This window comes from Anser anser, assembly GCF_964211835.1.
Source record: "Anser anser genome assembly, chromosome: 28".
Taxonomy (NCBI): Eukaryota; Metazoa; Chordata; class Aves; order Anseriformes; family Anatidae; genus Anser; species Anser anser.
Genome location: NC_139749.1, coordinates 4,106,526 through 4,131,316, shown reverse-complemented (window position 1 = coordinate 4,131,316; position 24,791 = coordinate 4,106,526). Strand labels below are relative to the sequence as shown.

Here is a 24,791-nt window from a genome sequence, read left to right as displayed (position 1 = left end):
CTGCCCCACAGCGGGGTCCCTCCCCCCCGCCTGCCTCCCCCGAGGGGCCTTGGGCTGCCCTGAGCCCCCCTCCCACCCCAGCAGCCCCCAAACTGGGGGGGGGGGGGGAATGACACGACACAATTTGGGCGGGGGGGAGGCTGTCAATGGTGGTGGTCCCCTGCGTGAGCTCAGGGGCCCAGGGGCCTTCCCCAGCCCTGGGCACCTCCTGGCCATTGGAACCCGGCGTTTTAAAATAGAATTTTCTTTTTTTTTTTAATGCCAAATAATCAACATGACAAATAATTAGTGCTAAACAAACAGACTGAGGACGTCGGAGGCTACGCACCGGTGCGCTGGGCAGGGGAACGGCACCCGGAGCTACAGACACGGGGCGCGGGGGGCAGCTCTCGCTGGGGCTTCGCCTTCTGACCAGCAGCACGGGCCGGGGCTGGGGGGGCCGAGCTCAGACCAAAGCACCGGGGCCAGGGGAGCGGCCAGGCTGCGGGTGCCCTTCCTGGAGCCTGCCGGGGTTACGGCCTCAGCACAGGAATCCCCTTTTCCTTCGGGCCTGCCCGGGGTGCTCGCTCCATCCTCCTGCGGATGCCCCCGCCCCAGGCAGCGCAGGGCGTGCTCCGGCCTGGTTTGGGGAAGCCAGGGCAGCACCAGGCGGCTTGCCCCTGCCCCTTCCCCGTCCCGTTGCCTCTGGTGAAACCCTCCCCGGAGGGAACCTGCCTTTGCCAGCTGCGTCCCACACCACAGCAGGGAGACGAGGCCCGACACTGAGCGTGGGGCAAAGCAGACGTTATTGCAACAGGGAGGGCAAAAGCTTCACAGTCCCAAGTTGCTGGAACAGAGTCAAAAAAGAAAAAAAGAAAAAAAGAAAAAGGTGCTCAAAAGGAGCACGAGGCAATGCAGACACCCCAGGTGAGCACCGGCCCCAGTGAACCCCAACCTTGACGTACCGGTGGTGGGAGATGGGGCAGGTGCCACGGGACAGGGGCAGGAGCAGTGACCTACGTGCAGTGGTACAACGGGCCCCTCCCCCTCCATTACACGGTGGGGGGACGGGGTTGTGAGACACAAAGAAAGAAAGGGGCTGAATAACGCTGAGGCTGCAGTGGGGGAACATGCAGGGCAGGGGCCATCGGGATTCAGCTCCACTGCATTCAAGTGGTACCAGCAGAAGGCTCGAGTCACGCTGAAGGGTGGGGGTCGGTCCCTGTGCCCTCCCCTTCCACCCCCAGCTCCTAAACATTTCTGAGATTGTGGGAGCGTTCACAGGGCACCAACAGGCGTAATACTGACGGGAGGAAGAGGTGGCTGCATGAGGTCTGGAGCTAACCCAATGTCCCGAGGCTCTTTGCTGGCTTTTGCCTGGCCATCGCCAGACCCTGCGGGCGCATTACATCGATGGTTACCGCATCATCCTTTACGCTTTGATTTTTCACAAGTAGGATTTTTTTTTTTTTCTTGCTTTAACTGCTTGGTTTTGTCTTGTTTCTTTGCTTTGTTTTTTTAAGAGTCTGGCAAAAAAAAAAAAAAAAAACATCCCCAGGAAGATGCTGAGACTCAGCACACTTTTACCATTGAGGCCCAAGTCCTCTTCCCCGGAGAGGGTGAAGCTCAGGCCCAGGCTGGGCGCCACGGTGGGCGAGGAGCTGTTCTGGGAGCGGGCGGCCCGCTGCCATCACATGATGCCGTTGGTGAGGTACTGGAAGCCATCGTAGAGCTTGGTGGTGATGGAGCGCATGCTGCCATCCACCATCTGCTCAACGAGCAGCTGCAGCTGCTCCTCCGTCATGTTCATGTGGAAACGCTCCTTCAGGTTGCGGATGGTGCTCGAGCCGTGGAAGCAGGGGAGCTGTGAACCTGCAAGGCAGGAGGAGCAGGGTTGGCAAGGGGGCACTGGGCTCCAGAAGGGCTCCGCGGCCTCCAGCGGGGCTCCTTCCCTTGTCGCTGGCTCCGAGGCAGGTTTGTGGCACAGGCATTGCCTCACCGCTCTCGGCCAGTGGCCAGGGTTGGCCAGTGGCCAGGGTTTGCCGTGACCTGCTGATGCGGAGCACTGGGATATTTACAGCTTGTTCCTGCGCTGCAGCAATGGCATCCCCCTGCCCTTAGGTGTGTTTCAGGCTCCCCAAGGCACACCGATGCTTGGCCCTTAACACAGGCACATATCTGCCCCCGTCCTGCTCCTCAGCGCAGCCCCGGTATCCTCACACCTTGTGCAGTTCCAGCAAGGTCCAGGAGCTCTCGGTGCAGCCCACAGGCCCCAGCAGGGCTGCCCAGAGCCTCCTGAGATACGAGACCTCCCCCCGACCTCTCCCAACCCTGCCAGCTTTCCTCCGGGCACCAGGGGTCACCAAGACCTTTTGGGGTGATGCTCTGTGCAGCCCGCACCCGGAGCAGCGTGGCTCACACGTGGCCCCCCCCGGACCCAGCCCCAGGGCCCCCACATTGCCGTACCTTGCTGCATTATCTCCACAATCTGCACAACTTTATCCATGTGCTTCCGGGCAGCGATGAGACCCTGCAGCATCAGCATCTTGTAGTAGTTGAACATGTCCCCGTCTGGCCCACCCATCACCTGGAAGGCAGAGGCAGGGTGGGTGGAGGGCAGCGGACAGAGAACTGCCAGGAAAATGGCACGCCTTGAGCCGAGGGGTTGCCAACAGGAGGGGCACAATGGGATCTGTAGGGACTTTAACTTCTATGAGTGAACCCACACTGCAAAGAGAGCACCTTGAGCTGTAATCTTGAGATGATTAAATCTTGGAGCTGGGTCCCAAGAGCAACTCAGCTGAGGCTGAAGAGTTGGCCAAGAACTACCACTGGTATCAACCCAGCCCTTTGTCCCCGCTGCCAAGGTTTGACTGCACCACCCCCAACACTGTGCGAGCACCCTTTGCCACCATGTCCCCGCTCACTCACATCCACAAATTCAGTGGTGAGTTTGAAGGCAGACGTCTCAAAGCCAAGATTCCTGGGGGAACTGGAAAGGATGAACCCAAAATCAATGTGGATGATGTGTCCATCTGCATCCAGCAAGATGTTGCCATTGTGCCTGAGCAGGAGAGGGGAAAGCCTCCATTAAACCCCAGGTGTGCGCATGGCCCCCGCCTGCCTCCTCCCAGGATTTTCCTGCTGCACACAGGGACAACAGGAAGAATCCCAGCAGAACCCACAGCTCCGTGTCAGCAATACCGCGACCGTTCCTGTGCTGGGGTGTGGAGACTCACCTGTCCTTGACCTGCAGCAGGTAACACACCAGGCAGTAACCAGCACAGCTCTGCACAAAATTCCTCTGGGCTGTCAGGAAGGATTCGGTGTTGTAATTGCCGTGTTCCTGCAGGAAATAATCCAGCAGCGACAGCAAGGATTGCTTCTTGATTTGGTGGATGGAAACAGCATTCACAACTGGCTCAATCATGCCGCTGTCAGCAGAGATGACAAGGATTTTGTATGGCTTGATCCAGAGGGGAACACGCTCCTGCTCCCAGATGGACTGCAGAGAGAGCAAGGAAAACTCAGTGCCCAGGGCGCGAGGGAGGCCCTGTGCGGCCATGGCCCCCGGCAGCCCCTGTCCCATCTCACCTGCAGCTGCTTGAGGACCTGGAAGGCGAGCAGCTCCTGCCGCAGGTCGTCCCCACACTTCACGATGACGGAAAGGAGGCGCCAGGAGGGGAGGTGGCCGTACGGGGACCCTTCCCTGATCCTCCTGTGGAGAAGGGGCAAGGGTGAGAATGTGAGGAAAGGGAGAGAGGCAGCCCGCAGGTTTCCCATCAGGGATCTGGGGGCAAGGAAAACCTCTGGAAAGGCAGCAGCTCGCTTGGGACTGCAGCAGGATGAGCTCCATGGCCCAGGACTGCAATAACTGCACACTGAGCCTTGACCAAACTCCGGGGCAAACTTTGCCTGCACCACAAGACATCTTGGAGGAGTGCAGAAGGGAATGTACTCTCCTTGAATCCCACAGCCCTCTGTCAGAACAACATCGATAACCCCTCCCAGATCTGTAGAGCACAATGCTCTCCCTCTTGCTCAAGGAGAAATTTGGGGGTTGGACGCACAACTCTGAGGCCAGGGACAGAAATGAGTTTATTTTGGGATGGGACGAATTGCTATGCCCTAGAAGAAGCCTATAAATGCTTGGTAAAGCCCCTCAAAGCCTAGTCCAAGAACAGCAAATCCGCCATGGATTTTCTCCCTCCTCCAGCACAGCCACTGCGCCCTGCTCTCCGCCTCCCCATTCACCATGTCCTGAGCCACGGGCCTCACACTGAGTTATTTACAGGGCAAATCTCAGAGCCGCATTCTTGTGTTCGCAGGGCACACAAAATCCTTGCGATGCTGCGAGCAGCCCCGTGCACGCAGCCCCCTGGCCCTACCTGACTTTCTCCTGCCAGGGCTCCTTCAGAGCGACTGCAGATGGGTCCTCGGGGTCCCTCTTGAAGGCCGTGGGGGTGTGCGCCAGCTGCTCCGAGAGTCGTCGCCTGCGGGACAGAGCCGGTAAGCAGCGAAACCCCCGTGCTCGGGGCGCACGGTTCGACGGGAAGTACCATCCCCATGGGCACCCAAAGCCTCTCTGATTCAAAGCACCTCACAAAGCTCATGGGTTCAACCTGGCTTGGAGCAAAATGCAAACCAGGGCCATGTCCACCCCCTCGCCAGCGGGAAAGGAGCCGGGACCTGAGCACGGCCGCAGGGGCTGAATTAGGGGAGCAAAAAGCGCGATCCGTTTGGGAAGAGCTACAGCCGGGCTCTCAGTGAGGTACAGCAGGAGTCGCCCAGCAGCTCTTCAAGCAAGCATGGGAGGATTACACCGGCCCAAAGCCTCTACTTAGGGCTCTCACACCCTGCCACCACCGCCTAGGAGCCCGCACAGATCCTCCTTAAGCTGTGCGGATTAATTTTCTCCAGGAGTCTACCAGACAGATTTTGCCCCCCCCTTTTTTTCCCACTTGAACTAAGCCCAGCCTCATAACCCACCCCCAGTAAAACCACCCGGGTGCTCTCAGCACGCCAGCCTCACCTGATATCTCCAGCAGCTATGAACACGGGCTCCCTGCTCTCCTGGCTGGTGATGCTGTCCACGGAGAACTGGGAAATGTTGTCACAGCTGTTGGTGTGAATCTCCGGCAGCTGGCAGGGGAAAAACGCGAGAGGTGCAATGAAGCAGCATCGTCTCTACACATCTGCTACCACAAGGGGCTGCCCCTTCCCGGCAGGAGCTGGCCTCGATCGCCGCCTTCAAGGGCCCGCGGTGCTGCTGTGCGGGACCCCAGCAGCATCTCAGTCTCAAGCAGGATGGAAAGGGCATCGTACCGTGAGACAAACCCTGCCCGGCACGCCCGGCCTCACCTCTACTTGCAGCTCCACGATATCGTCCACGGACCAAGCCTCGTCGTCGTTGTCATAGTTGGGGACGGTGGTGAAGCTGCTGGTCCGCTGCTCGTGCGTGATCCCGCACTCGGGGAGGTTCTCGGCCGAGCGCGTGCTCCGGATGCGGTTCTCAGGGATCCGGGCCGGCACATTCGCTGTGTCGAAATTGTCACATTCAAGTACTTCAACGTAGATTAAATAAGGAGCCTGGGGAAAGCAAAAGCCACCGTTACTGGGGTGTGGGCTCTGAAGGGGCCGGGAGGCTGAAGGATGCAGCACAGCATTCCCTGGCCGCGCAGGGCGCACGCAAACCTAAAACAAAAGGGGCGTGCTGAGGACAAAAAGCCGCCAAGAGCTCTTCTCCAGCGTTGGCCGTGCTTACCTTGTCCTTGGAGTTGAGCACGACTGCCTGCGTGTGGGGCACCCGCACTACGTGATGGTCGAAGCCAGCCGTCGGGAGCCAGGCACGCGCTGGCAGCTTGTGGTTCAGCAGCGACAGCTCCGAGATGAGCCGCTGGGTCTTCTGCTCTTTGGTCGGCAAGGTGGCCAGGCGCTTCCCGATGGCTATCAGGGATTTGATGAATTCTCTCTCGGGAGCAAGTCTGACAGGCTGAAAAGTTGTAGGGGAGGAGGGCAGGGGGGAGAGTGTTACAAAGGTCAGTGGGACACCGGAAATGTTTTTTATCAGGCTCTGCAACCTACAAGCACCGGGATGAACTCTGGAGAGCAACGAAGGCTCTTCCTGTCCCACCCTGCCTGCTCTCGGATGATGCTCCCGTGGCCGGAGGGACGGGCTCAGCATCCGGCTGCAGGGCAGGGCAGGATCCAAGCGCTTCCCCCTCCCGCTGGGGGTCCGGAGATCCCCTCCCGGCCCCAGGAGCTGCTCAGCGTCCCCAGCGCTGCCCCGCGGCTCCGGCGAGCCCGCAGCCAGCAGAGGGTGCGCACCGCAGCCGCGGCCCGACTGCGCTGGCTTCTGTCTGTCCTCACCCCGAAGCCTCCACCGGTTCCCAATCCAACCGTTTGGCAAAGACCAAACTGCAGCTTTAGCAGCCCCTCCGGTCCTCGAGCCACCCCGTACCCTGCAGGTGAAGGCGGGCTCTCTGCTCTGCTTTGCACAGCTGAGCTTTCAAATCAGAACAACGAATGACTGTGGCTGATTTTGCCATTAAAGATGCAGAATTAAACTTGCAAAGTGTTCACTGCACAAATCATGCTGGAAATGCACATGCAAAAAGCTATGGAGCATGAGAGAAGGAAGCAAAGAAAAACGTCGGAGAGCCGTGAAAGGTTACACAGCAAAATAAAGAAATGGTAAAAGAGGGGGAGGAGGATCACTCCAGTCGTTCCCTTTTGGGAAGGGGCAGCTGCGAATTGCTTTGTCTGTAGTCCACGTCAAAACTCCTTCCAGACTCAGGGGTGAGCGCTGCCCCTTCCTCCAAAGTGCCCTGCTCTCCCTCCTGCCTTGCTGGCACGTGCAGCAGAGGTGCCCTCGCCTGGCGGCCCAACGCTTCCTCGGCCTCTGGGGCCGTTTTTCTCGGTTGCACTTTACCCGGTTTCCGCACGGAGCAGAGCGGTGTTGTGTTGTCGGTGCTCAGCGCCCTCCAGCACCGCTTCCCTTCCTCTCCCGCCGCAGGCCGAGGGGCGCGAGGCAGCTGCTCCGGGAAGGAACCGCTGTGCTCCGGGCACGGAGGTTTCCGAGCGTGACCTGTACTTGACCAGCGGCCCCTGAACGCAGCCAGGTTTCCACGCATCGCTCATCTCAGCAGAGTAATTCAATGAGAGAGTCGCTGCGGCAGGAGTTTGGGATTGTGCCCAGCGGGACAGGCAGTAACGCAAGGTGCCCGCACGCAGCAGCAGCCCAAGAACAAAGTCCGTCCTGGCCCAGGGCGGTATCGATCTCTGCATCAGCAGCAGCGATCAATCTGCTCCCACAGCGCGCGGTGCGGATCCCCGCCCCTCCGGGATCCCCGGGCACTCGCGAGGCACGCGGTTCTGCCGCCTGCTCCCCGTTGTGCCGCGGGAGGGGAGCAGTCCCGACCCCGGGCGCACCTCGTCCGTATCCAGCGCACGTTCTGCACCTCCGATGGTCGTGTTCGGGCCTTGGCTCCTACAGCCAGAAAGACGTGGCCAGAAGACGGCCTCCCCAGCCCGTCCAGCCCCAGATGCACCCCACCAAACTCTGCTCCAGTCTTTTGTGCCGGGGCTGAGCAGAGAAAGCTTCGCACCGTTTCGCCTCCTGTTGCAGAGAGTTGGTGGTGGTGGGAAATGGCATCGGCTGAACCCGAGGCACCCCTGACCTGCGGGCTGCATGTACTCTGGCTTCCCGAGGGAGCTGAAGAAAGCCAGGCTGCGGCTGCATCAGACTGGTGACAACATGCTCTTGTAGCCGAGCGAACGGGGAGGCAGGGAGATGGTTTTCCCTAATCCGACTACCCAAAGGACAGGGCTGTCACTCCGAGCCAATGTAAATATTAATTTTCTTCCATTTACTTTTACTTCAGCGAAACATTTCGCTGGCAGAATTTAAAAAAAAAAAAAAATCCCTTCTCTTCAATTAGGTAGGGCTCCTGTTGATGTTTTGCTAAGACACAGGCCACGAGAGACGCCGCAGGAGGAAGAACCGCGGGGCCCTGCTCCTGCACGGATCCAGACCTCTTCCTGCGACCAGCGGCGACGGCTCAGGTGGAGGCGACGTCCAGCACCGGGCGATGGCTTTGTGGCACTGCCAGAAGTGTTAGGATGCAGGGACGGGGCTGTCCCACCGCTACTGGAGCTCCAGGGTGGCTCTGCCCACGTTAGCTTCGAGCATCTCAGGAAGCTGGGGGTTGACCGGCTGCCGTCCGGCCACGACTGCCAAAGCGTCTTCTGCGGCTCCGCTGCTTTCACCCCCGCGGCCCCAGCGCCGCGTGGCGGGGACCAGCCCCCGAGCCGCACGGGCTGTGCCTGGCTTCCATCCTGCCCTCCGCCTCTCTTCCACCCAAAGCAGCTCCGTCGTCACCTCAGAGCTTTATGCAGCAGAACCCCGTCTGTGCCCCCCTTCTGCCCGCTCCACGGCGGTGGCAGCGCGGTGCGGAGCAGGGCTGCTGCCCCGGCCCTCAAGCTGGATGTCTGCCCCGAAGACTTCAGCATCCGCACTGGTAGCGGCTGCCTGCCTTTACCTGGCACTCGGGTGCCTGCAGCAGGTTTGTACATTTGCTATAAACGCTTGCAAAGAATCCTGACTGCTGCAGTCATGGCCTGCCGTGCCCAAGCACCTGATAAATGACCAGGGTTTGCAAAGCCTGGAAGGAAAGAGCTCCGGACTGGGGAGAGGGGTGCTCGCTACCACCCTGCTCACGGAGATCCCGTGCTGCGGGCTGGAGGCGCCGCCACCCCGGGCCCCACAAAGCGAAGGGATCGATGCGATGGGAACAGCCGCCGCTGCACGGGGAGCCAGCGAGGCCGCTCCAGCAGGGTGCGGGAGCATGGAGCCCACAAGCGCTCCGCAGCACTCAGCCCCCCGAGAGCTGCGGCCGGGGGCGGATTCGGCCCCACAGACTACGAGGAGCAGGGAAATGCAAAAAGCGCCCCTGCCCCAAGTGGGGCACGCACTGGGAATCAGCCCCAGGCGTCCTGCACCTCCCACCCACCCAGCCTCTTACTGCCCTTTGCACCTCAAACAGCGGGGTCGGAGAGATGGAAAAACGTAACGGGGGAGCCTACGGCAGAGGGGGGTTTGGGACAGAGCCTCGGGTCCGTCCACGGCTGCAGATTTTCTGCTTGCACTTGCTCGCAGCGCGCCCCTTGCAGTGCTCGTGCTTCTGTTCTGGAGGCACTGGAGGACTTGGGAGGAAGGGGAGCCCGGCACACATCCCGCAGCTGACCGCAGCGGCTGCGAAGGCTGGAGTTCACCGTGCAGAGCCTTTCGGGGGGATGCGGACGCGCGAGGCGCTGTGCCTTGCTGCCTGGGGCAATGCTTTTGATCATGGACTACATGTTCGAGGTGTGGAAGCCCGCTGGAAATCCCAAACGGAGAACACACGCACTGGGAGGAGAATGACACGAATGAGAAAGATGCCGTTGATTCAAAACCAAAAAGAGGTTCGATTCAAAAGAGCGTCCTGCTAGGGAAACACAGGGGTTTGATTGAAAGACCGGAGTGCAAGAGAAAGAAGGGAAAAATGATTGGTGGAAAAAGCAAATTAAATCCCATCTGGCAGAGAACTTTTAAGTAAAATTCAAGGAAACAGCATTTCCTCTTTCATCTGCTAACGACGTGATGCAAAGGGTCAGCGAATGCTCAGGCAGAATTGGGCAGCATCAGCCCGGCTGCTCCCCTGCCTCCACGGCTCGTTTCCAGCACGAGGGCTTTTCTCTCTCCCTCGCGGCCTTTTTTAAGCGGTGAGCAACCGGGTCAAACTCCCAAGCCCCTGGAGGCTTTCTGGTTTGTTTTAGCCAAACCGGTCCAAGGAAATTTGCCCAAAGCTCCGTTTCAGCCGGCGTTTCCCTGCCGAGCAGGGAAAGTTCCCACTCGAGCAGCGCCCCGGCGAGCGCTGCTGCCCGCGCACGGGGCAGAGCCGGAGCGCGTGCACGGGCACTGGCAGAGAGAAGGCTTGCTTTTCCCCAAACCAGGCTCAAGCAGTGCAAAAAAAAAAATCGTACGTTACGGGACGGCTTGGTGTCAGCGCTGCTCGTGGTGCACGGCCAGGCGCCAGGGTTTAGTATTTTCATGAGACAGAGGAAATGCTGCTGTAACACGGAAGCCAGGCAGCCCAGGCGCAGGAACAAAACGGGCCACTTACGGAACAGAATGATTTATCAAGGCTTTCCGTACTCGAGGAGAGCTCCTGGGAAATGGATGGAAGGGGTTTTGGTGGCAGGTTTTGGGTGGCGGTGGTGGTTTTTTTTCAAAGGAGAGAGAGGAAGGAGGGAAAGGGGGGGGAGAAAAAGCAAGAGTTTAGCTCCAGGTTCATAACCATCCCCTTTCACTTGTTTGTTTGTTCTTCCCCGTGGCAGCATCGCTACCTCGACTCCTGGCCAGGGAGAGACTCCGAGGAGCCTCAGCCACGAGCCCGGCACACAGCGGATGCTGCCGGAGCAGCGCGACGTCCAGCATCGCTGCGCGGCCCTGGCACCCCACAGGCAGCGGGGCTGTCGGTATGCGCTTCTGCTAGATGTCCAGAAACTACAGGTTTTTCATCCTTTATTTTGCTACCTGCCGCGGGCTTGCAGCTTTTCTGAGCTGGCTTCCTCAGACCGGGCTGGCCCAAAGGTAGCCCGCTGATGGCGCTGGCCCTCGCTTTGCCCCAGGACTCAGCAAACGCACCCATTGCTCTCCTCTGGGCTCCAGTTTAGCCCCAGCAGTTAAATCAACCCCACGCCCTCTTCCCTGCAGCCCCAACAAGCTGCCGAAAAACCTGCCCTAACCCCACTGGCTTCCAGCAGCTGTCCCCATGCAGCCCAGCAAACTCCCGCTCCGAGCAGCCGCAGCCACATTTTGTTGTTCTTAAATAAAGGGGTAAAGAGCTGTTTCAGCAATGCCCTGGCCTTGTTTTCATCTGACCCCATAAAGGAGCCCGAGAAATCGCCTGAGCATTGCTCAGTGGAGGCCAAAGGCCAAACCCGTGAACTCTGCAATGCCCTGCTGCAAACCCGTAAATCCATTATTTCCTTACAAAAAGAAATAATAACGGTGCTTCACCCCCTTGAGACTGGTGCGTAATTGGTTTTTAAAGTTCCCTTCCCAAAAAGAAGCAAACAGGCCTGTTTTTAGCATGTTAATTACAGGGATATGCTAATTCCACCAGGCTTAATCTTACCATAAGCAGTAATAGCATTTAAATTAATAGCTTCCTCATGACCACATAAAAAAACTCTTAACAGTGCTGAGACTGGGCAAAACTGATCGAGGGAAAAAATAAAAAATAAAGGATTTGCTTGCAAACTGAGTGAAAACCATGCAGGCAGAAACATTAACAGGGGAAGTGTTGGTGGCCAGCGCACGGGAGCCGAGCGGGCTCCCCCGAAGCTGAGCCAGGCCCCGCCGCGCAGGGCTGAGCACCCCGGTCCCTCCGCGCTCAGGACCCAGGCTCCGGGGCTCGGCGATGCACCTGGAAGCCTCGCGCACCACGGAGCGCCCCATGGGGAGCTCCCACGCTGCGCCCGGTCCCCGCTCCTCGGCAGCTTCATGCCAGGCGCCTGCGACGCGGCCAGTCCTTGGATCCCGCAGAAATCTCCAAAAGGCTCCCCAAAACCTTTGCCAGCTCTGGAAATCCCCGCCCCGACGCCGGGCCGCAAGCCTTCGTGTGGGAAGCGTGCAGCTCAGCCAAACTCATCATTAAAGTGAAGCCCCGTGATGAATTTAAGAGATGGCATTACACTAACGCTTCCAGTTTAAGGGGCTGCCTTCAGACAACGTGGCTGTTATCCCCTTGAGCGGCTGGTGAGCTCTCACAGGCCCCCCACCCAACCCCTCCATGCCACCATGCGGGAGCGGAGCCGGCCCCGAGGGACACTTGCTGCGCCGCGGTGCCACGCTGCAGCCGGGGCTCCACAGGTTGCTGCTCTGGGACGGATCTCTGCCGTCAGGGCCGGGCGTGCCGGCCGCTGGCAGCGGGGCCGCGCCGCACACCGGGCACGCTGCGCCCAGCTGCACCCCGCTGCCGCACGGCAGCTCGCGCCGCCCAACAGCCCTGAGCCAGCGCCAGCCCCGGGGACGGATCCTGCCCAGGGCACGGACGGCTCTCGAGAGCGGCTGCAAGACCGGGGCAGAGGCCAGGGAGGTTTCTGCGAGGTGGGTGCCAGCAGTGGGTGCCACGCAAGCACGGCGGGCACGATGTGTGTTATCCAGTGCGCTGCCATCACTTGTCGGTGAAAAGGGACAGGAGAGGGGCAGCCAGAGGCAATTTGGGTACTGCTCCTGGATATTATCGCCCACATGGGAGCGACAAAACCTGCTGGCGGCAGGAGAGCCTGGATCCGGAGAACAGGAATAACCAACTCCAAGTGGGAATTAAGCACATCGCTTCTGTGCCCAGCGCCGGAGCCCCTGGCACAACCTCAGCAGCTCTGGACGTGTTTGGAGCCGGCTCTTCCTCACCTGCTCGTGCTTCCAGCAACGTCACTCCATGGGCACGGCAGCTTCGCTTCCCCTGACTGCAACGCACACAAACGTGGGGCAGAGGCTGGCCTACACCCGCTCCCTTCCCCTGGGGAAGGAGGCTGCAGGAAAGCCCCCGGCAGCCCCAAGGGCTCAGCCACCCGCTGTGCCCCGGCACGCAGCTGGGCTCACCAGCTCCCGGAGGCTTTCCAACCACGGGAAGATGCTTTGGGGCCTCCACTCCATGTCTGATGGGGCCTCCAAAGGGGTCAGGCAGTTTTACAGCAGCCAGTCGAAAAACCACAAGCTCACCCCTGCCCACACGGGGCACAAACCATCACGGAGCAGCCGTTTCGGCAACAGGGAAGAAGTTCAGCGCGTCCCTGGCTTTTCCTCCCTGCAGCATTTGGTGGACGCTTCGAGAAGTTGCTGGTGGCAGACAGAAGGGTCGCCCGAGGCCCGTTCCCGCGGGGAGCGGGCTGGAAGGCGCTGCCAGCAGCACGCCGCCTCTCCCCACAAGCCCGACATACGGAGGAGCCGTGCGCCGAGTGCCGGCAGGCTTCCAGGTTTGTCACCTAGGAAACAAGAAGCCTCGAACATTTAATATTTTGGGCTGGCCCAGCCAGATTCGACGTGCGGCGTGTTATTTCCAGTCGGTTGTGGCCCTCACACCCGTTCGCGATCCCTGCTCACCTCCTGGAGGCCTTGCACTGGGGTTTGGAGGCACTAAGGCCGAGGTTCTCGGTGCTTCCCAAGACTTCAGGACTTTGAGTACAAGTCTCTACCCAGTAGATACACAGCAGCAGACCGATAAAAATAACTTCAGCACTCTTGTAAAGCATCCGAAAGTGAGCTCAGCACTCCATGCCCTGCAGGGATGCTTTCACTTCCCCAAATCCCCCGCAGAAGGGCTTACACTGTTCGTAAAACCCAACAACAAACCTTCTGGGTACTGTGGATGGCAGTGTTTTGTGTCTTAAAAACAAAAAAAAAAGAAAAACAAACCAAGGCAGCTCTTGAGTCACACCTCTCAGTGACGCTGTGCGCTACGGGGACAGGGAGAGCTGTCAGCGGTGAGACCCCGAACCAGGATGCCCGCGGCTCTGCAGCTGGAGCTGCTGCTGCCCCGTGGCCAAGGGGAGGCAGCAGGAAGGCCCCCCAAGCCCCGAGGGACAGGAGAGAGGCCAAACCTCCGAGCCCTGACCAGTCTGTGGGGCTGGGACGCGCCTGGCAGAGCAGCCTCGGAGCACGTGGCCACCGCAGCACGCATTCTGCAGCCCGTTCCTGCCGCTGTAGGGCAGCGGGGGAGAAACGAGCTCTACCAGACCCGGCACTTTCACCGGCATCGCCGAGGGTGCAGCTCCAGAGGTGAAAGGCCAAACTCCTCCACACCCTGCCTGGCGGAGCCGGAGCCAGAGCGAGCAGTTAAGAGGCCAAAGACTTGGGTAGATCGTGATGGGAGGAGCGAAGGGAAAGCTTGAAACCTCTAAAAACTAAAAAAAAAGTAGCTTTCCAATTCAGAAGTTGCTTGCAAGCTCGCAGGCTCCGATATGTGAAGCTGTGCAGAAATGCAGACGTAAACAGCTTTGCATACGAACCCTGGCTGCTCAAGATCCTGCTGATGTGGCTGCTAAAAAAAAAAAAAAAAAGCAGCACTCCCCCCCAGACCGTGGGCAGCGCTCGCACCGCGGGGAAGCTCTGCTCGGCGCGGCACTGCAGAAGCTGCCGTCGCAGCGCTCCCTCCCTCAGCCAACCCAGATTCTTACCCGATTATTCAATTAGCAGCTTTCTAATTACAGGCTTTTTTCACCTGACTAGTGGAACCGGTTGAGCCGAAGGCTTCTGTTCGCACGGCGTGCCCTGCCTCCAGGCACCGGAGCATCCTCCAGGTCCGTCCAGGCGTCGCATCCAGGCGCGGGACCTCAGCTGTGAGCCCACAGCCCCAGGACCCAGCACCGCGGCGCCAACTCCTCCGGCCACAGCCAGGGGCCGAGCCACGACGTGCCGGGGGATTTGGGGGGCCGAGGCCCAGCGTCCCGCGTGAGGCTGGCGGTGCGGAGCCGGCCAGGCAGAACTTGGGGCAGGCTGCGGAGGGAAGTGGCTCGCGCCCAGCTTTGGCTCCAGCTCGGAGGGGAGCCGCGGGGTTTCGGCCCTGAGAGGCGTCTGCCAAAAGCGACAGCGCTACGAGAAACGCTGAGAGGTGGTGGATGCTGAGCACAGCGCCGGGGGGTCCCTGCCCGGGCTCGCTGGCGGAGCGAGCCCCAGTGCTCGTGTGCCTGCCGCTGGGCTGAGAACGGGGCTGGCGTGTGGGTGGGCGCCGCCGCCGCCGCTGCTCAGCACCTACCTGCAGGAGGAACTGCTGCAGACGCATTTGCATGCTGCAGAGGAAGCCCGATCTGTTTGCACAACAAATCCCCACCGAGCCAGCACTGGGAGAACTCTGCACCTTGCAGGGTTTGCTGCAAAGGTGCATGGAAGAGGTTTCATTAAAAAAAAAACACAAAACAAACAGCAGCAGCAACAAAAAAAACCACCACCAAAGAAACAAAACCAGCCAGGCTCAGGCTCTGCGCTCCGTGGGACCCTTCGAGGCACCCCCCAGCCAGTCTCGGTACCACAAGTTGATTTTTCCTCCTCCCAGTGGGATCTCGACCCCTGTCTCAATGTCCCGGGCACCGCCGGCAGAGACCCGGCAGCACCCAGGAGGCAGAAGAACCCGCAGACGAGCGGAGACGAGCCTTTACTGCTGCAAAACCTCGAGTTTAAGCGAGGCTGGGGAACGAGCTCAGGGCTGGTCCCAGCGCGACCCAATCCATGCATCCGACGGTCTCTTGGCCCGAGGGAGATCCACTTGTAGCTCAAAGCAGCCCAGAACGCAGGGCACTGCGGGTCTCCAGTACGGGCAGTAACACCAAGCACCGTGATGTTAACAACGACACAGCTCCAGGAAGCTGGGTCGGGACATTCAGAGGCCAGGAAAGCTCTTACGGCGCCTCGAGTATCCCCATTGCTGCGCAACGTTTAAACAGCTTGCGTGGCCTCTAGATCAAAATACGCTTCAAACATTGCCAAGAGAAACTATTCTCAGCGCTCCTTTCATCTATAATTTATGTAAAGCTTCGGTTTCCATTATCCGAGCAGCTGCAGCCGGCGTGAGCATGAGGCCTCCGCACGTCCTGCTTTCCATCAGCCAGTTGTTTTCAACCGTGCAGGCGAAAGGAAAGATGTGGCAGATCCGCTTCCCTGTCCCCAAACGCCACGTGCCCTGTGGCCGGCTGGGTTTCGGCCCGGGAGCAGCAGCGGCACGGGGAGCAGGGTGGTTTTAGCTTGCAACCGGCCAAAGCATTTCCAGCCTGGCTGAGCGACGCTTTGCAGCTCTGCAGCCTCCCTCGCACCCGTTTCCCAACGCGCCATCCCCGAGCTCTGCGCAGGCAGGAAAGCACGCTGCCCCTTAACGATGTACAGGATGGCGTGGAGCAGGGGGAATTTTAGGCGAGGCAGAAAAGCCAAGAAATCATCCCCCGTTACGAAAACCATCACGAGATCCCTGTGTCTAGACAGGGCAGCGGGGAAGTCCGCTGGCAAGGTCTCAACACGAGGCAGGGGTGACCCAGGGAAGCAGCCGCCCGGAGCGGGGTCTGGGTGCCCAGGACAGGGTGCCACGAGCCTGCTCCGAGCCGGCTGAACTGTCCCGGCCGGCGGCGTGAGGCAGGGCGAGGAGAGGCGCTGCTTTGCTCCATGCACAGGCTCAGCTCCCCGTCCTCCTCTCCCACCCCATGCCCCGGTCTCAGCCTGGCACCTCCCACCCCGCCAGGTCGATGCTCGTGCTGAGAATGTCAGCCCCGCGACAACAAAGCGGCAAAAAAAAATAATCCTGACTGTTCTTCCAGCTTGATTCCCTCCAGCCCCACATCCCGAGGACACTGCTTACCCTCCTGCTCCAAAAATCCCTCTGTCAGCAGATGCATGAAGTGAATAATCTTTGGGAGAAGCCCTGCTCAAGCAAGGGTTTGTGCTCAGCGCGTTGGTACGGAGGCTCACGCACGCGCCGGTACAGCAGCTCAGCACCAAAGCTGAAGCGAAGTTGCGTGGATAACTTCATGACACTGAACAGTGAGCACTGCAAGGCCCACGGGCGCAGCTCAGGTTCGGAAGACGCGTAACACACGCACACCCGAGTTAAATCCCTGTTTGCTTTGGCACTGAACCGCATCAGCCCCCAGCCCTGGAAACTGGCAAGGTCCCCTCTACCCCGCGCAGCCCCTCCGGCCTCCCACTGCCTCGGAGCGGTGGTGAAACAGCAGAAATCAAAAGCCGAGCTCGTGGTGGAGCAACGGCCGTAGGCGAGCACCGTGGCCTGTTTGCCCCTGGGGGGTCCGGGGCGGGAGCAGCAGCTGCAGCACCCCAGCCGCGGGCAGGAGCGTCCCCACGCGCCCCGAGCACCAGCAGCAGCTCCCAGCCCTCGGTGCCCAGCACCCTTCCTGCGAACAGGCCTGACCCAAACAGGTTGGGACAAGGAGGAAATCAGATTTCCAGCAGGGATCGGATGGCTTTAGATTGCAAAACAGACACCGACTCCAGTTGCCCAAGTCGGGTGGGAATTGAGCGGCGTAGGAAGCAGCTCAGCCCTGCTAACCCAGCCCTTTGCTTTATCTGCATCTCACATCCCCCCTTCCCCTCACACCACGAAAATTCCCCCTTCAGAGCCTCAGCTTCCTCGAGCGAAACCAGAGGAGCGGCACTCCCACGCTCGCGCCGTGCCTCCGAGCCTCCGGATGAAAGCAACGTCTCCTCGAACCCGGCTTTCTATGGAAATGAAATTTCAGAGAAACTCTGCCTGCGCGTCCCTCCCTGGTGAACCCTGCAGGGACCGCTCGGCGCGGCAGGGACGAGCGTGGCAAGCTGTGGGGCCGGGGAGGGGAACGGCTCGGGGTGGGGGGGCCGCAGGGAGCCTCTGAGCCCCCAGCCCCGACGCCAGGCTGTGCCAACACACACTGGACACCAGAGCGACGCCGCCGACAGCACCGAAGCCGGGCTGACGGCTCTCCTCTGCGTGAATTTTAAGGCCAGCTTGCTCAAAGACAGCGGCACCAAAGCTTCCTTCGCAGCTACGAGGACAGCAATCCTGCAGCAGAGGAGCCACGAGATGAGAGCCAACCCCCCGAGCGCATCCCCGCGGGCATCCCCTCCCAGGCCGTGTTTCGGAGAGCCCCGCCATTACCTCTTCCTCGCTCTCGACTTTGGGATTGCTGGCTGTGCGCTTCAGATTGCTGCTCAGGCTGATGGTAACCGTGGCATCCGACTTGGACCTCTGGTGAGTCCTTTTGGAAGGAGACAGCCCCATGTCGGGCGCCGGGCTCAGGGACGGCAGCTCCCTCTTCTTGTGAGCTGGCTTCAACTCGTCCGAGAGGATGAGTTTCCGCAGCTTGGTCCCACGGGAGTGTCGCTGGGTGGAGATGTGCATGTCCGAGGAGTAGGCGCCCAGCAGCAGGGCGCACTGCAGGGAGAAGTTGATGCTCTGCCGGCAGCGGTGCACGATGTAGGGCTTGATCGCATCCCCCACATCCTCGTCCATGTGAATGTACATATTGAGCAGCTGTGGCAGGTAGAAGTCCACCTCCTCGTTCCTAAAGCAGAACAACCTATTCCCAATGTAAGCCTGCACACCAGGTTCCTTTGAATTGTACAAGTATGAAATGGCCATGGAGATATCAAAGAGTTTGGATTCAAAGAGCCGGAGGAGCCACGACTGCTTGGCAGAGTTATTCTTCTGCCGCTTGCGGGCGGTTTTCACCGTGTTGGCCGTGGTCTCGTCCTCCTCCTGGATCCTAGAGGCCGTGCCGGGCAGATCGTCCAAGCACCTGATTTCACAGCCCTCCCCGACGTCTCCGTTGGGCAAATCCACAGCAGTCCGCGGGGCGCGCTCCGCCTCGCTGCCATCAGCTGCTTTTGTCAAGCTGTCCGAGGAAACGCCGTGCATCAGCTTAACTTTCTCCAGGACCTCCTCGCAGGCTTTCTTTGCCACCTCGGGGTCGATGACGGCCAGCTCCCCGACGCCCTCCGTGATGACGCTGAGGGACGTGCCGCCGTTCCCCTGCGGCGCAGAGCTGGGCACCGGGTCTCCGACAGAGTCTCCCATAGCAGTGGTGGGTCTGCACGCTTCAGAGCTGGAAAAAAAAAAACAACAAAAAACAAGACAAAAAGGAGTCAGGGACGCAGTCTGTGTGGGACAGAGCTTCTAGGCTGAAAGTGGGAAAGCAGGAATCCAGTCTGGGACGCACAGAGAGGTGGGCTTTGGGGCAAACCTTTCCAAAAAGGCTTTGTCTCGACAAAGGTGGCCAAGCCAACGCGGGAACGCCGAGGCGGTTGCTTGAGTTTTAATGGTCTTCTCGGTACCCCTGCCACCCAGGCCTGAAAGAGCTGCAAACCTCCATCAGCCACTACAACAAATTCCCCTGTTACCATGACAATAAAAAAACTGAGCAAGCCAAAAAGAGAGGGGGAGAAAAAAAATAACCAGGTTGCTTTACGTATGCCAGGAAAGGAATGCTGCGATGCTGTGTGGCCACCTGCGGGATTAGGGGGTCCCTGGCTGGGTGCACCCAGCGGCTCCGCTGCTTGCTGCAGGGTTTATCCCGCATGAAGCTTTTAGACCTTCACCTCCCCTCTGGGACCGATGCCGACAGCATCGACAGCGGTGCTCCCAAGGCGAAATTCCCCGACCGTGCCGGCCTGTGCTCCCCGAGGAGCCAGCGCGCGCAGCTCCGGAGCAAGATCCAAGGTTTCGTCGTGGCCCTGTTTTCAAAGTCCGGGCACTAACGCCCGGGTTACGTATCCTTGCCAATGATTAGCGCTTAATTGCATTTTAAAAATAAGATAAATGCGGGACTGAACATGCTTCCCGGTTTCCCATCTCGATAAGAAGAGCAGCCGTGCACCTCTACGGATAGCCAGCAAGAATAAAGAAGGCCAGCGCCAAGTGAAATCGCCCTCTAAAAATAAAATAAGGCACCCTATTCACTCCAGCATCATTACTGTGGCTCTGACTGCTTCCCTTTATTGCTCACACGATCCAACAAGACAGCTCGTGATCAGCAGAAGGACACAATGCCTTTTACAAATGTTAAGCGCTGCAAGCAGATTGCCAATTCCCTCCTGCTTTTCATGTCCAGCACGGTGGAAAAAACGACGGCCTTTGGAAAAGGAGTTCACCGAACAGTTTTCTGCCCCTGCTCGCCCCGCAGCCCCCAGCCCCGATTTTGCCACAGACACCGTGCCAGCAGGTTCTTGCAGCAAGGCATTTCCCCGCTAATTTAACGACCTGGTTTTATCTGCTTATTTCTGCAGGCGATTACAGGCTCATCCGCTGGCCTGCGGCATAAACCCTCGAGGACGAGCGCTCGAAGGCCGGCGCTCGCGGCATCACACCCGCGCGCGGCACGGCGGGGGGACCGCGAGCCGCGGGGCCGATCCGGGGCCGAAGCAGGCAGCGGGGGCACTTCCACAGCTGCCGGGCGCCCAGATCTGCCTCAGCCCCGTTTCCTCGGCTTTAACTCCTGGTTTTTCCCACGGGCAGCGGGGAGGATTCGCCCTCCACAGCAAACGTCGGCCCCCCTCCTGCCGCCATCCCGGGGTTGCGGCGCTTCGTTATTCCCAGTACAATTACTTCTGGGACCACCGGGAGCGGGGACGCCGCTTTACGCCGCGCCACCTCCCTGGCAGGCTAATTAATTAGGGCAGCAGCGCGCCGGGACGAGCGGCCAAGGCCGCTATCTGGGTCGGCGCGGGCGCCGTGGCGAGTGAAAACACCACCAGCACACCCAGGTGCACGCGCCGGCTTCCAGAGACCAGCTTCCTCCTCTTGTTTTAGAAGCACTTACGCCCTAACGAGGGAGTGAAAGAGCCTGACCAAAGTTCAGCACTTCAGATTAATATGAATAACATCTTTCACTCGGCCCGCACAGCAGTGCTGCACAACATTTTCCTCTGTGCTTGCCATTCCCTTTGGTCCAAATCCCACATGCTTCAAATATTTGTGGTCATTAGATCCTAAAGACCCTGCGAGCACAAGGAAGTTGTTTTTCCTTCTCGGTGAGCCCAGCATTGCCCCACGAGAGCCCACACGACGCAATTTTTAAATTAGCACTGCACCAGCAAAGAGGAGAGCCTTCAGCACGACCCAGGCAGGGTTTGCAGAGAAACACGGCGTGAAACCAGACGCGAGGAAGGAAAGGGTCACGGGAGAGCAGGAGCAGTCCTGGGACCCTTCCCATCGAGGCACGTGGGATGGCCAGTGCTGACCAAGAGAAGCACGAACCCAGCGCTGGCATCCGTCGCGCCACAACAGCACCTTCCTTCCTTCCCTCCCTGCTGGGCTGCTCCCACCCGCAGCACCCTCGTGGGGCCGTCGGCATCCCGGACTGCCCGACTGATGCAGGCAAACGCTTCCACGTCCTCGTCAGGCTGTTACGATGCCATTAGATCCCTCTCCCCATCAACTGCTCGTTTGAAACCCGATGCAAAAGGTAAAGAGAGCTCCCAGCTCAGGAAGCCTCGGGCCAGGTCCAGATCCCCCCTGCAAGGCCTGGGCAAAGCGCTTCACCCCCTGCAATTCCATTTTCAGCAGGGCAGGGCCCAGTTCCTCCTCCGTCTCGCCAGTTTTGCCCCTTTCTTCTTCCTTCTTGTTCGGCCCCCCAGGCAGGATGTACACCCGCTCCGCGGTGACGGTTCAGCAAAGCACCCGGTGTTTTTCCAGCCTTTCTGTAGACCCGCTCCAGACGGCGTTCGTCGGCTGCAGCACTGCGGGAGCTGATGGAGCGCCACCAAAACGCTGGGGAAGAGGCAACCCTGCCCTCCCTCCTGCCGACCGCGGAGGGACCTGAGGGGCACAGGAGGCCACGTCCCAAGCCCCGGGAGAAAGAATATTTACATTCTCGTTGTTTCCGTAGTCTGGTGGCCTCAGACAGGCAGAAGCCCTGGGACTCCGCCGCACCGGTTGCGCAGAGGGACAGCACGTGCTGGAGTTCTGGGTGTTAAACCTCCACAGAATAGGCTGGGTCCGACTTGGCGTCTAAACCAGGTTCACACAATTTCTCTCGATGCTTTCTAGGCACCTGTGCTTCCAAATGCAGTTGCTGCAAGCACTGAGTTTCCCATGGCCAGCCCAAAGTCCCAAATTCTTCTTCCACGTTGATCCGGAAGGCAAGGCTCGCTCTGCCGCCGCCCCGCAGTGCTTTGCGCTGACGAAGGGACAGCCCGGCAGAGATCCGTAACTGCTGAGTGGGTTAAACTTGGATTAAGGAACTACGCAAGATAAATCCACCCACGGGCCTGCAGGGTTACCTCCGCACCACGGGCACGGCTTTGAAACCAGCGTGCCGTGTTTCTGTTTTGCTCTTCAGCCCCCCCAGCACTTGCACACCCGGCTCCTCCAGCAACATCCCGGCAGCGGGGCCGTTGGGAGCCTGCCCAGGACACATCCCTGCTCCCAAATTCCCAGCGAGGGCCTTCCCTCCCTGCCTCCTGCATTTTTCTGCGAGTCGCGTCGCAATTCGCCAAACGTATCGCAACGTGCTATTTACCTCCATCCACGGCTCCTCGGCGTGACTCCCTGCTTCCAAATCGCCGCTCTCAACGGGGCCACAAATCCCATCGGCTACACACAATGAAGCAACGCAGGCTGGAAAACAGGCTGAGCTGAATTCATGTGGCTCATCCTCCACCCACAGCCATAACGGGCCAAGTTTCTCTCTGGTGGAACTGCACCGAAGCCGGTGATTAAATACGACACAAAGGGAAGCCCCTATTAGCACAGGAACCAGATGAAGCAGCAGCACGTCGGTGAAGCGATTCAAGCGCACAGCTCCTTCAAGAAGCAACAAAAGCAAAGGGAGATCTCCTGGAACGGAGCTGTGGCTTTACAGGAAAGAAAAGTCTCCCTCCTGCCTGACTTGAATAAGAAATATTAGCCCTGGCAAACAACCAGAAGTGCAGGATGAAGCCTCGCGAAGACATCTGGTCCCCATTACACTGCGTTACTTTTTGTTTTGCTCAGCGCTGATGGCCTTCCACATCTTGCTCTGCCTCGGGGAGGGCCACAAGTTAGGACGGAGGCACGGAGCACATCGGAGCTGTGCTGCGGGCCGAAGGTTTCCCGTCCCCTCCGCTACGTTAACGGAAGCGAGCCGCAGCTCAGGGCGCCCCTCCGGCTCCCTGCGAGCGCAGCAGCTCGCCGCGCCTCTCCAGCAGGCTCAAGGGCTGGGGAAACTGAGGCGTGAAGGGGCTGCCAGTGACTCGGCTCACCCCGGGCAGGTCAGCAGCGTTCTACGAGCTGTGCTGAAGCAAGGGCGAGTGATTCTCGCTGGGGGAGGCCGCTTCCTCTTTCAAGCCCAAAATCCCCCTCCAAGAGCCTCAGCGCCGGCACAGCCGGATCGCCGCCCGTGTTTCACACTCGGCTGAACCAGATTCAGCCCACGCACAGCACGCGTGCCTCAGTCTGCTACAAAAATAACGACATACCAGGCTCCAGACGTCCCGAGGACAGACTGCCCGTAAAGCTGCCCCGCTCCATGTCAGCGCTGCTTTGGGACTTTCTCCCCAGCAAAAGGCAGCTTCCCTCCTAGAGGACGCACACCACAGAGCCCTGACACACCTGCCTAGCAGCTTTCTTAATAAAAACAGAGGGTTGCAAGCGACGCTCCAGCGGAAGAAGCAGCAGCAGCAGCCCAAGCATCTGCAGAGGGGCAGCCTGAGCTCGCTGACAGCGCCCTGTGGCTCCTAGAACCCCTAAAACTCCTGCAATCAGGGGGACTGCCGTGACGGCGCGGCACTGCCGGGCTCCTCTGCAGGGCGGGAGCGGGCGGCAGCGCCCCGCTCCAGCTCGACCTCACCTCCCAGCCCAGCCTCGCGGCGCTCAACTCGCGCCAAGCGGTGCTCGGCCAGCCCTGAGCTCCGGGACAGCCGCAACGCCGGGGCTCGCACGCAGCAAACGAGGACTCGCTCCTAGATTTGGAGTCAGCAGCACGAGAAGCACAGCAGAACGAGGAGCTGCACGGAGCGCTACAGGATGGCTGCTAACCGCTCCTCGGCTCCCGCACGGAGAGATGCCCCGAGCTCCCTGCTGCAACGTCCATCCACGGCAAAGCGTTCGTACTCCTGGCTTTGTGGCGCCTTTCCTAGGAGCTCGTCCCGCCTTCCCGGCTGCTCTCCGCAGCCCCAGGGGGAGCCTGCCAGCCCCACAAGCCCGCCGCAAGCTCTTCCTTCGCTCCGTCCTCCTCCGCAGATCACGCAGCCCCCCGGGAAGGGCTCAGCTCCGGCGATTTACCAATAACCCAGCTCCTGCGCTCGCCTCTCGCCTCTGAACTGCCTCAGCCCCTCAGGAACAGGGCCCCTGCTACCACCGGGCACCCCTTTCTCGCGCTCCCCGGGGCGCCGCACAGGCACCGGGCGCAGGCTCCCGGCCCCCGCGGCCACGGGCGGCTCCGGGCCCGGGCGCTCCCACGCGCTCACGGCCGCGAATTCGCCGCCCGAACCCCGCGGTCGCGTCCGGGCCTTCGCCTGAGGCCCGGCCCGAAGCGCTGCGGGGGGAGCCGGGAGGGGAGCCCGCGGTGAGCCCGGTGCCGCCTCCGGCCGGCCCAAGCCGGGCCCCGGCCGGGCCGCGGCTGCAGGAGCGCGGGGCCGGGGCAGCGCCGGGCTCCGGGGCCGACAGAGCCTCGCCCGCAGCGGGCTGAGCCCCGGCGCCGTGCCCGGCTTCCTCCCCGCCGAGTTCCGCTGCGGGGCGGAGAGAACCGGGGGGGGGGGGGGGCGGGGGTTCCCCGCGGGCGGCGGCGGCGGCGGGGTCCCGGCGCCCCCCGGAACGCGCCCGGGGCTCGGCTCGGTGCCGCGGCAGGGCCCGGAGCGCCCTACCTGCTGCGGGGCCGCCCCGCGGGGCCGCGTCCCGGGGCTCCGGTGCCGGCGTGCGGGGCTGTCCGGGCGGCGCATCCTGGGCCGGGGGCGGTCGGTGCCGGCTGCCGGGGAGGGCAGGAGGAGGAGGAGGAGGGCGCGGGGCCGCCGGGGCTGCCCCCGCCCGGCGGGAGGCGGCGGCTCGGGAGCGCCGCGCGGCCCCGGCCCCCCCCCGGCCCGAGCGCTCCGGCCTCCGCGGCGCGGCCGCTTCCGACTCGGGCCGGAAAAGCGGCGCCGGGCCCGGCCCGGAGGCGGCGGCGGCGGCGCCCGGGGGGCGGCAGGGGGGGCGGCGGCGCCGGGCTCACCTGCGCGGGGCCGGAGCCGTGGCGGTGCGGGAGCGGCCCCGCGGAGCGGCGGCAGGCGCAGGCCCCGGCGGCCCGGGCTGCCCGGGGCGAGGGGGCGGGGCCGAGCG

At 60.8% G+C, this 24,791-nt stretch overlaps 1 protein-coding gene across 6 annotated transcripts; it reads right to left on the bottom strand.

The window, feature by feature from the left end:
• Positions 1 to 241: 241 nt before the first annotated feature.
• Positions 242 to 24,791, bottom strand: PI4KB (phosphatidylinositol 4-kinase beta). Of its 6 annotated transcripts, XM_083813365.1 has the most exons (13): positions 24,685 to 24,761; positions 24,344 to 24,444; positions 17,661 to 18,606; positions 10,143 to 10,187; positions 5,744 to 5,971; positions 5,341 to 5,568; positions 5,012 to 5,121; positions 4,368 to 4,472; positions 3,574 to 3,697; positions 3,219 to 3,484; positions 2,911 to 3,043; positions 2,446 to 2,566; positions 242 to 1,851 (listed from the first exon to the last, which is right to left on the bottom strand). In XM_083813365.1, exons 3-13 carry the CDS (start codon positions 18,576 to 18,578, stop codon positions 1,670 to 1,672), a joined length of 2,460 nt encoding a protein of 819 aa, XP_083669491.1. In that variant the 5' UTR covers positions 18,579 to 18,606; positions 24,344 to 24,444; positions 24,685 to 24,761; the 3' UTR covers positions 242 to 1,669. The 6 variants fall into 6 exon arrangements, with proteins under 6 accessions (XP_083669491.1, XP_083669490.1, XP_083669488.1 ...); XM_083813364.1 differs by lacking the exon at positions 24,344 to 24,444 and having other exon boundaries at positions 24,685 to 24,791; XM_083813362.1 differs by lacking the exons at positions 24,344 to 24,444; positions 24,685 to 24,761 and adding an exon at positions 22,021 to 22,231.

Bases quoted from the DNA above. Each gene is read 5' to 3' on its own strand.
- PI4KB (XM_083813362.1), bottom strand. From the start codon at position 22,091: ATGGGATTTGTGGCCCCGTTGAGAGCGGCGATTTGGAAGCAGGGAGTC. The intron at 18,607-22,020 runs GTAAATAGCACG...TTTTTTTTCCAG, and splicing joins CCGAGGAGCCGTGGATGGAG to CTCTGAAGCGTGCAGACCCA. The intron at 3,698-4,367 runs GTAGGGCCAGGG...CCTTCTCCACAG, and splicing joins CCCTGGCAGGAGAAAGTCAG to GAGGATCAGGGAAGGGTCCC.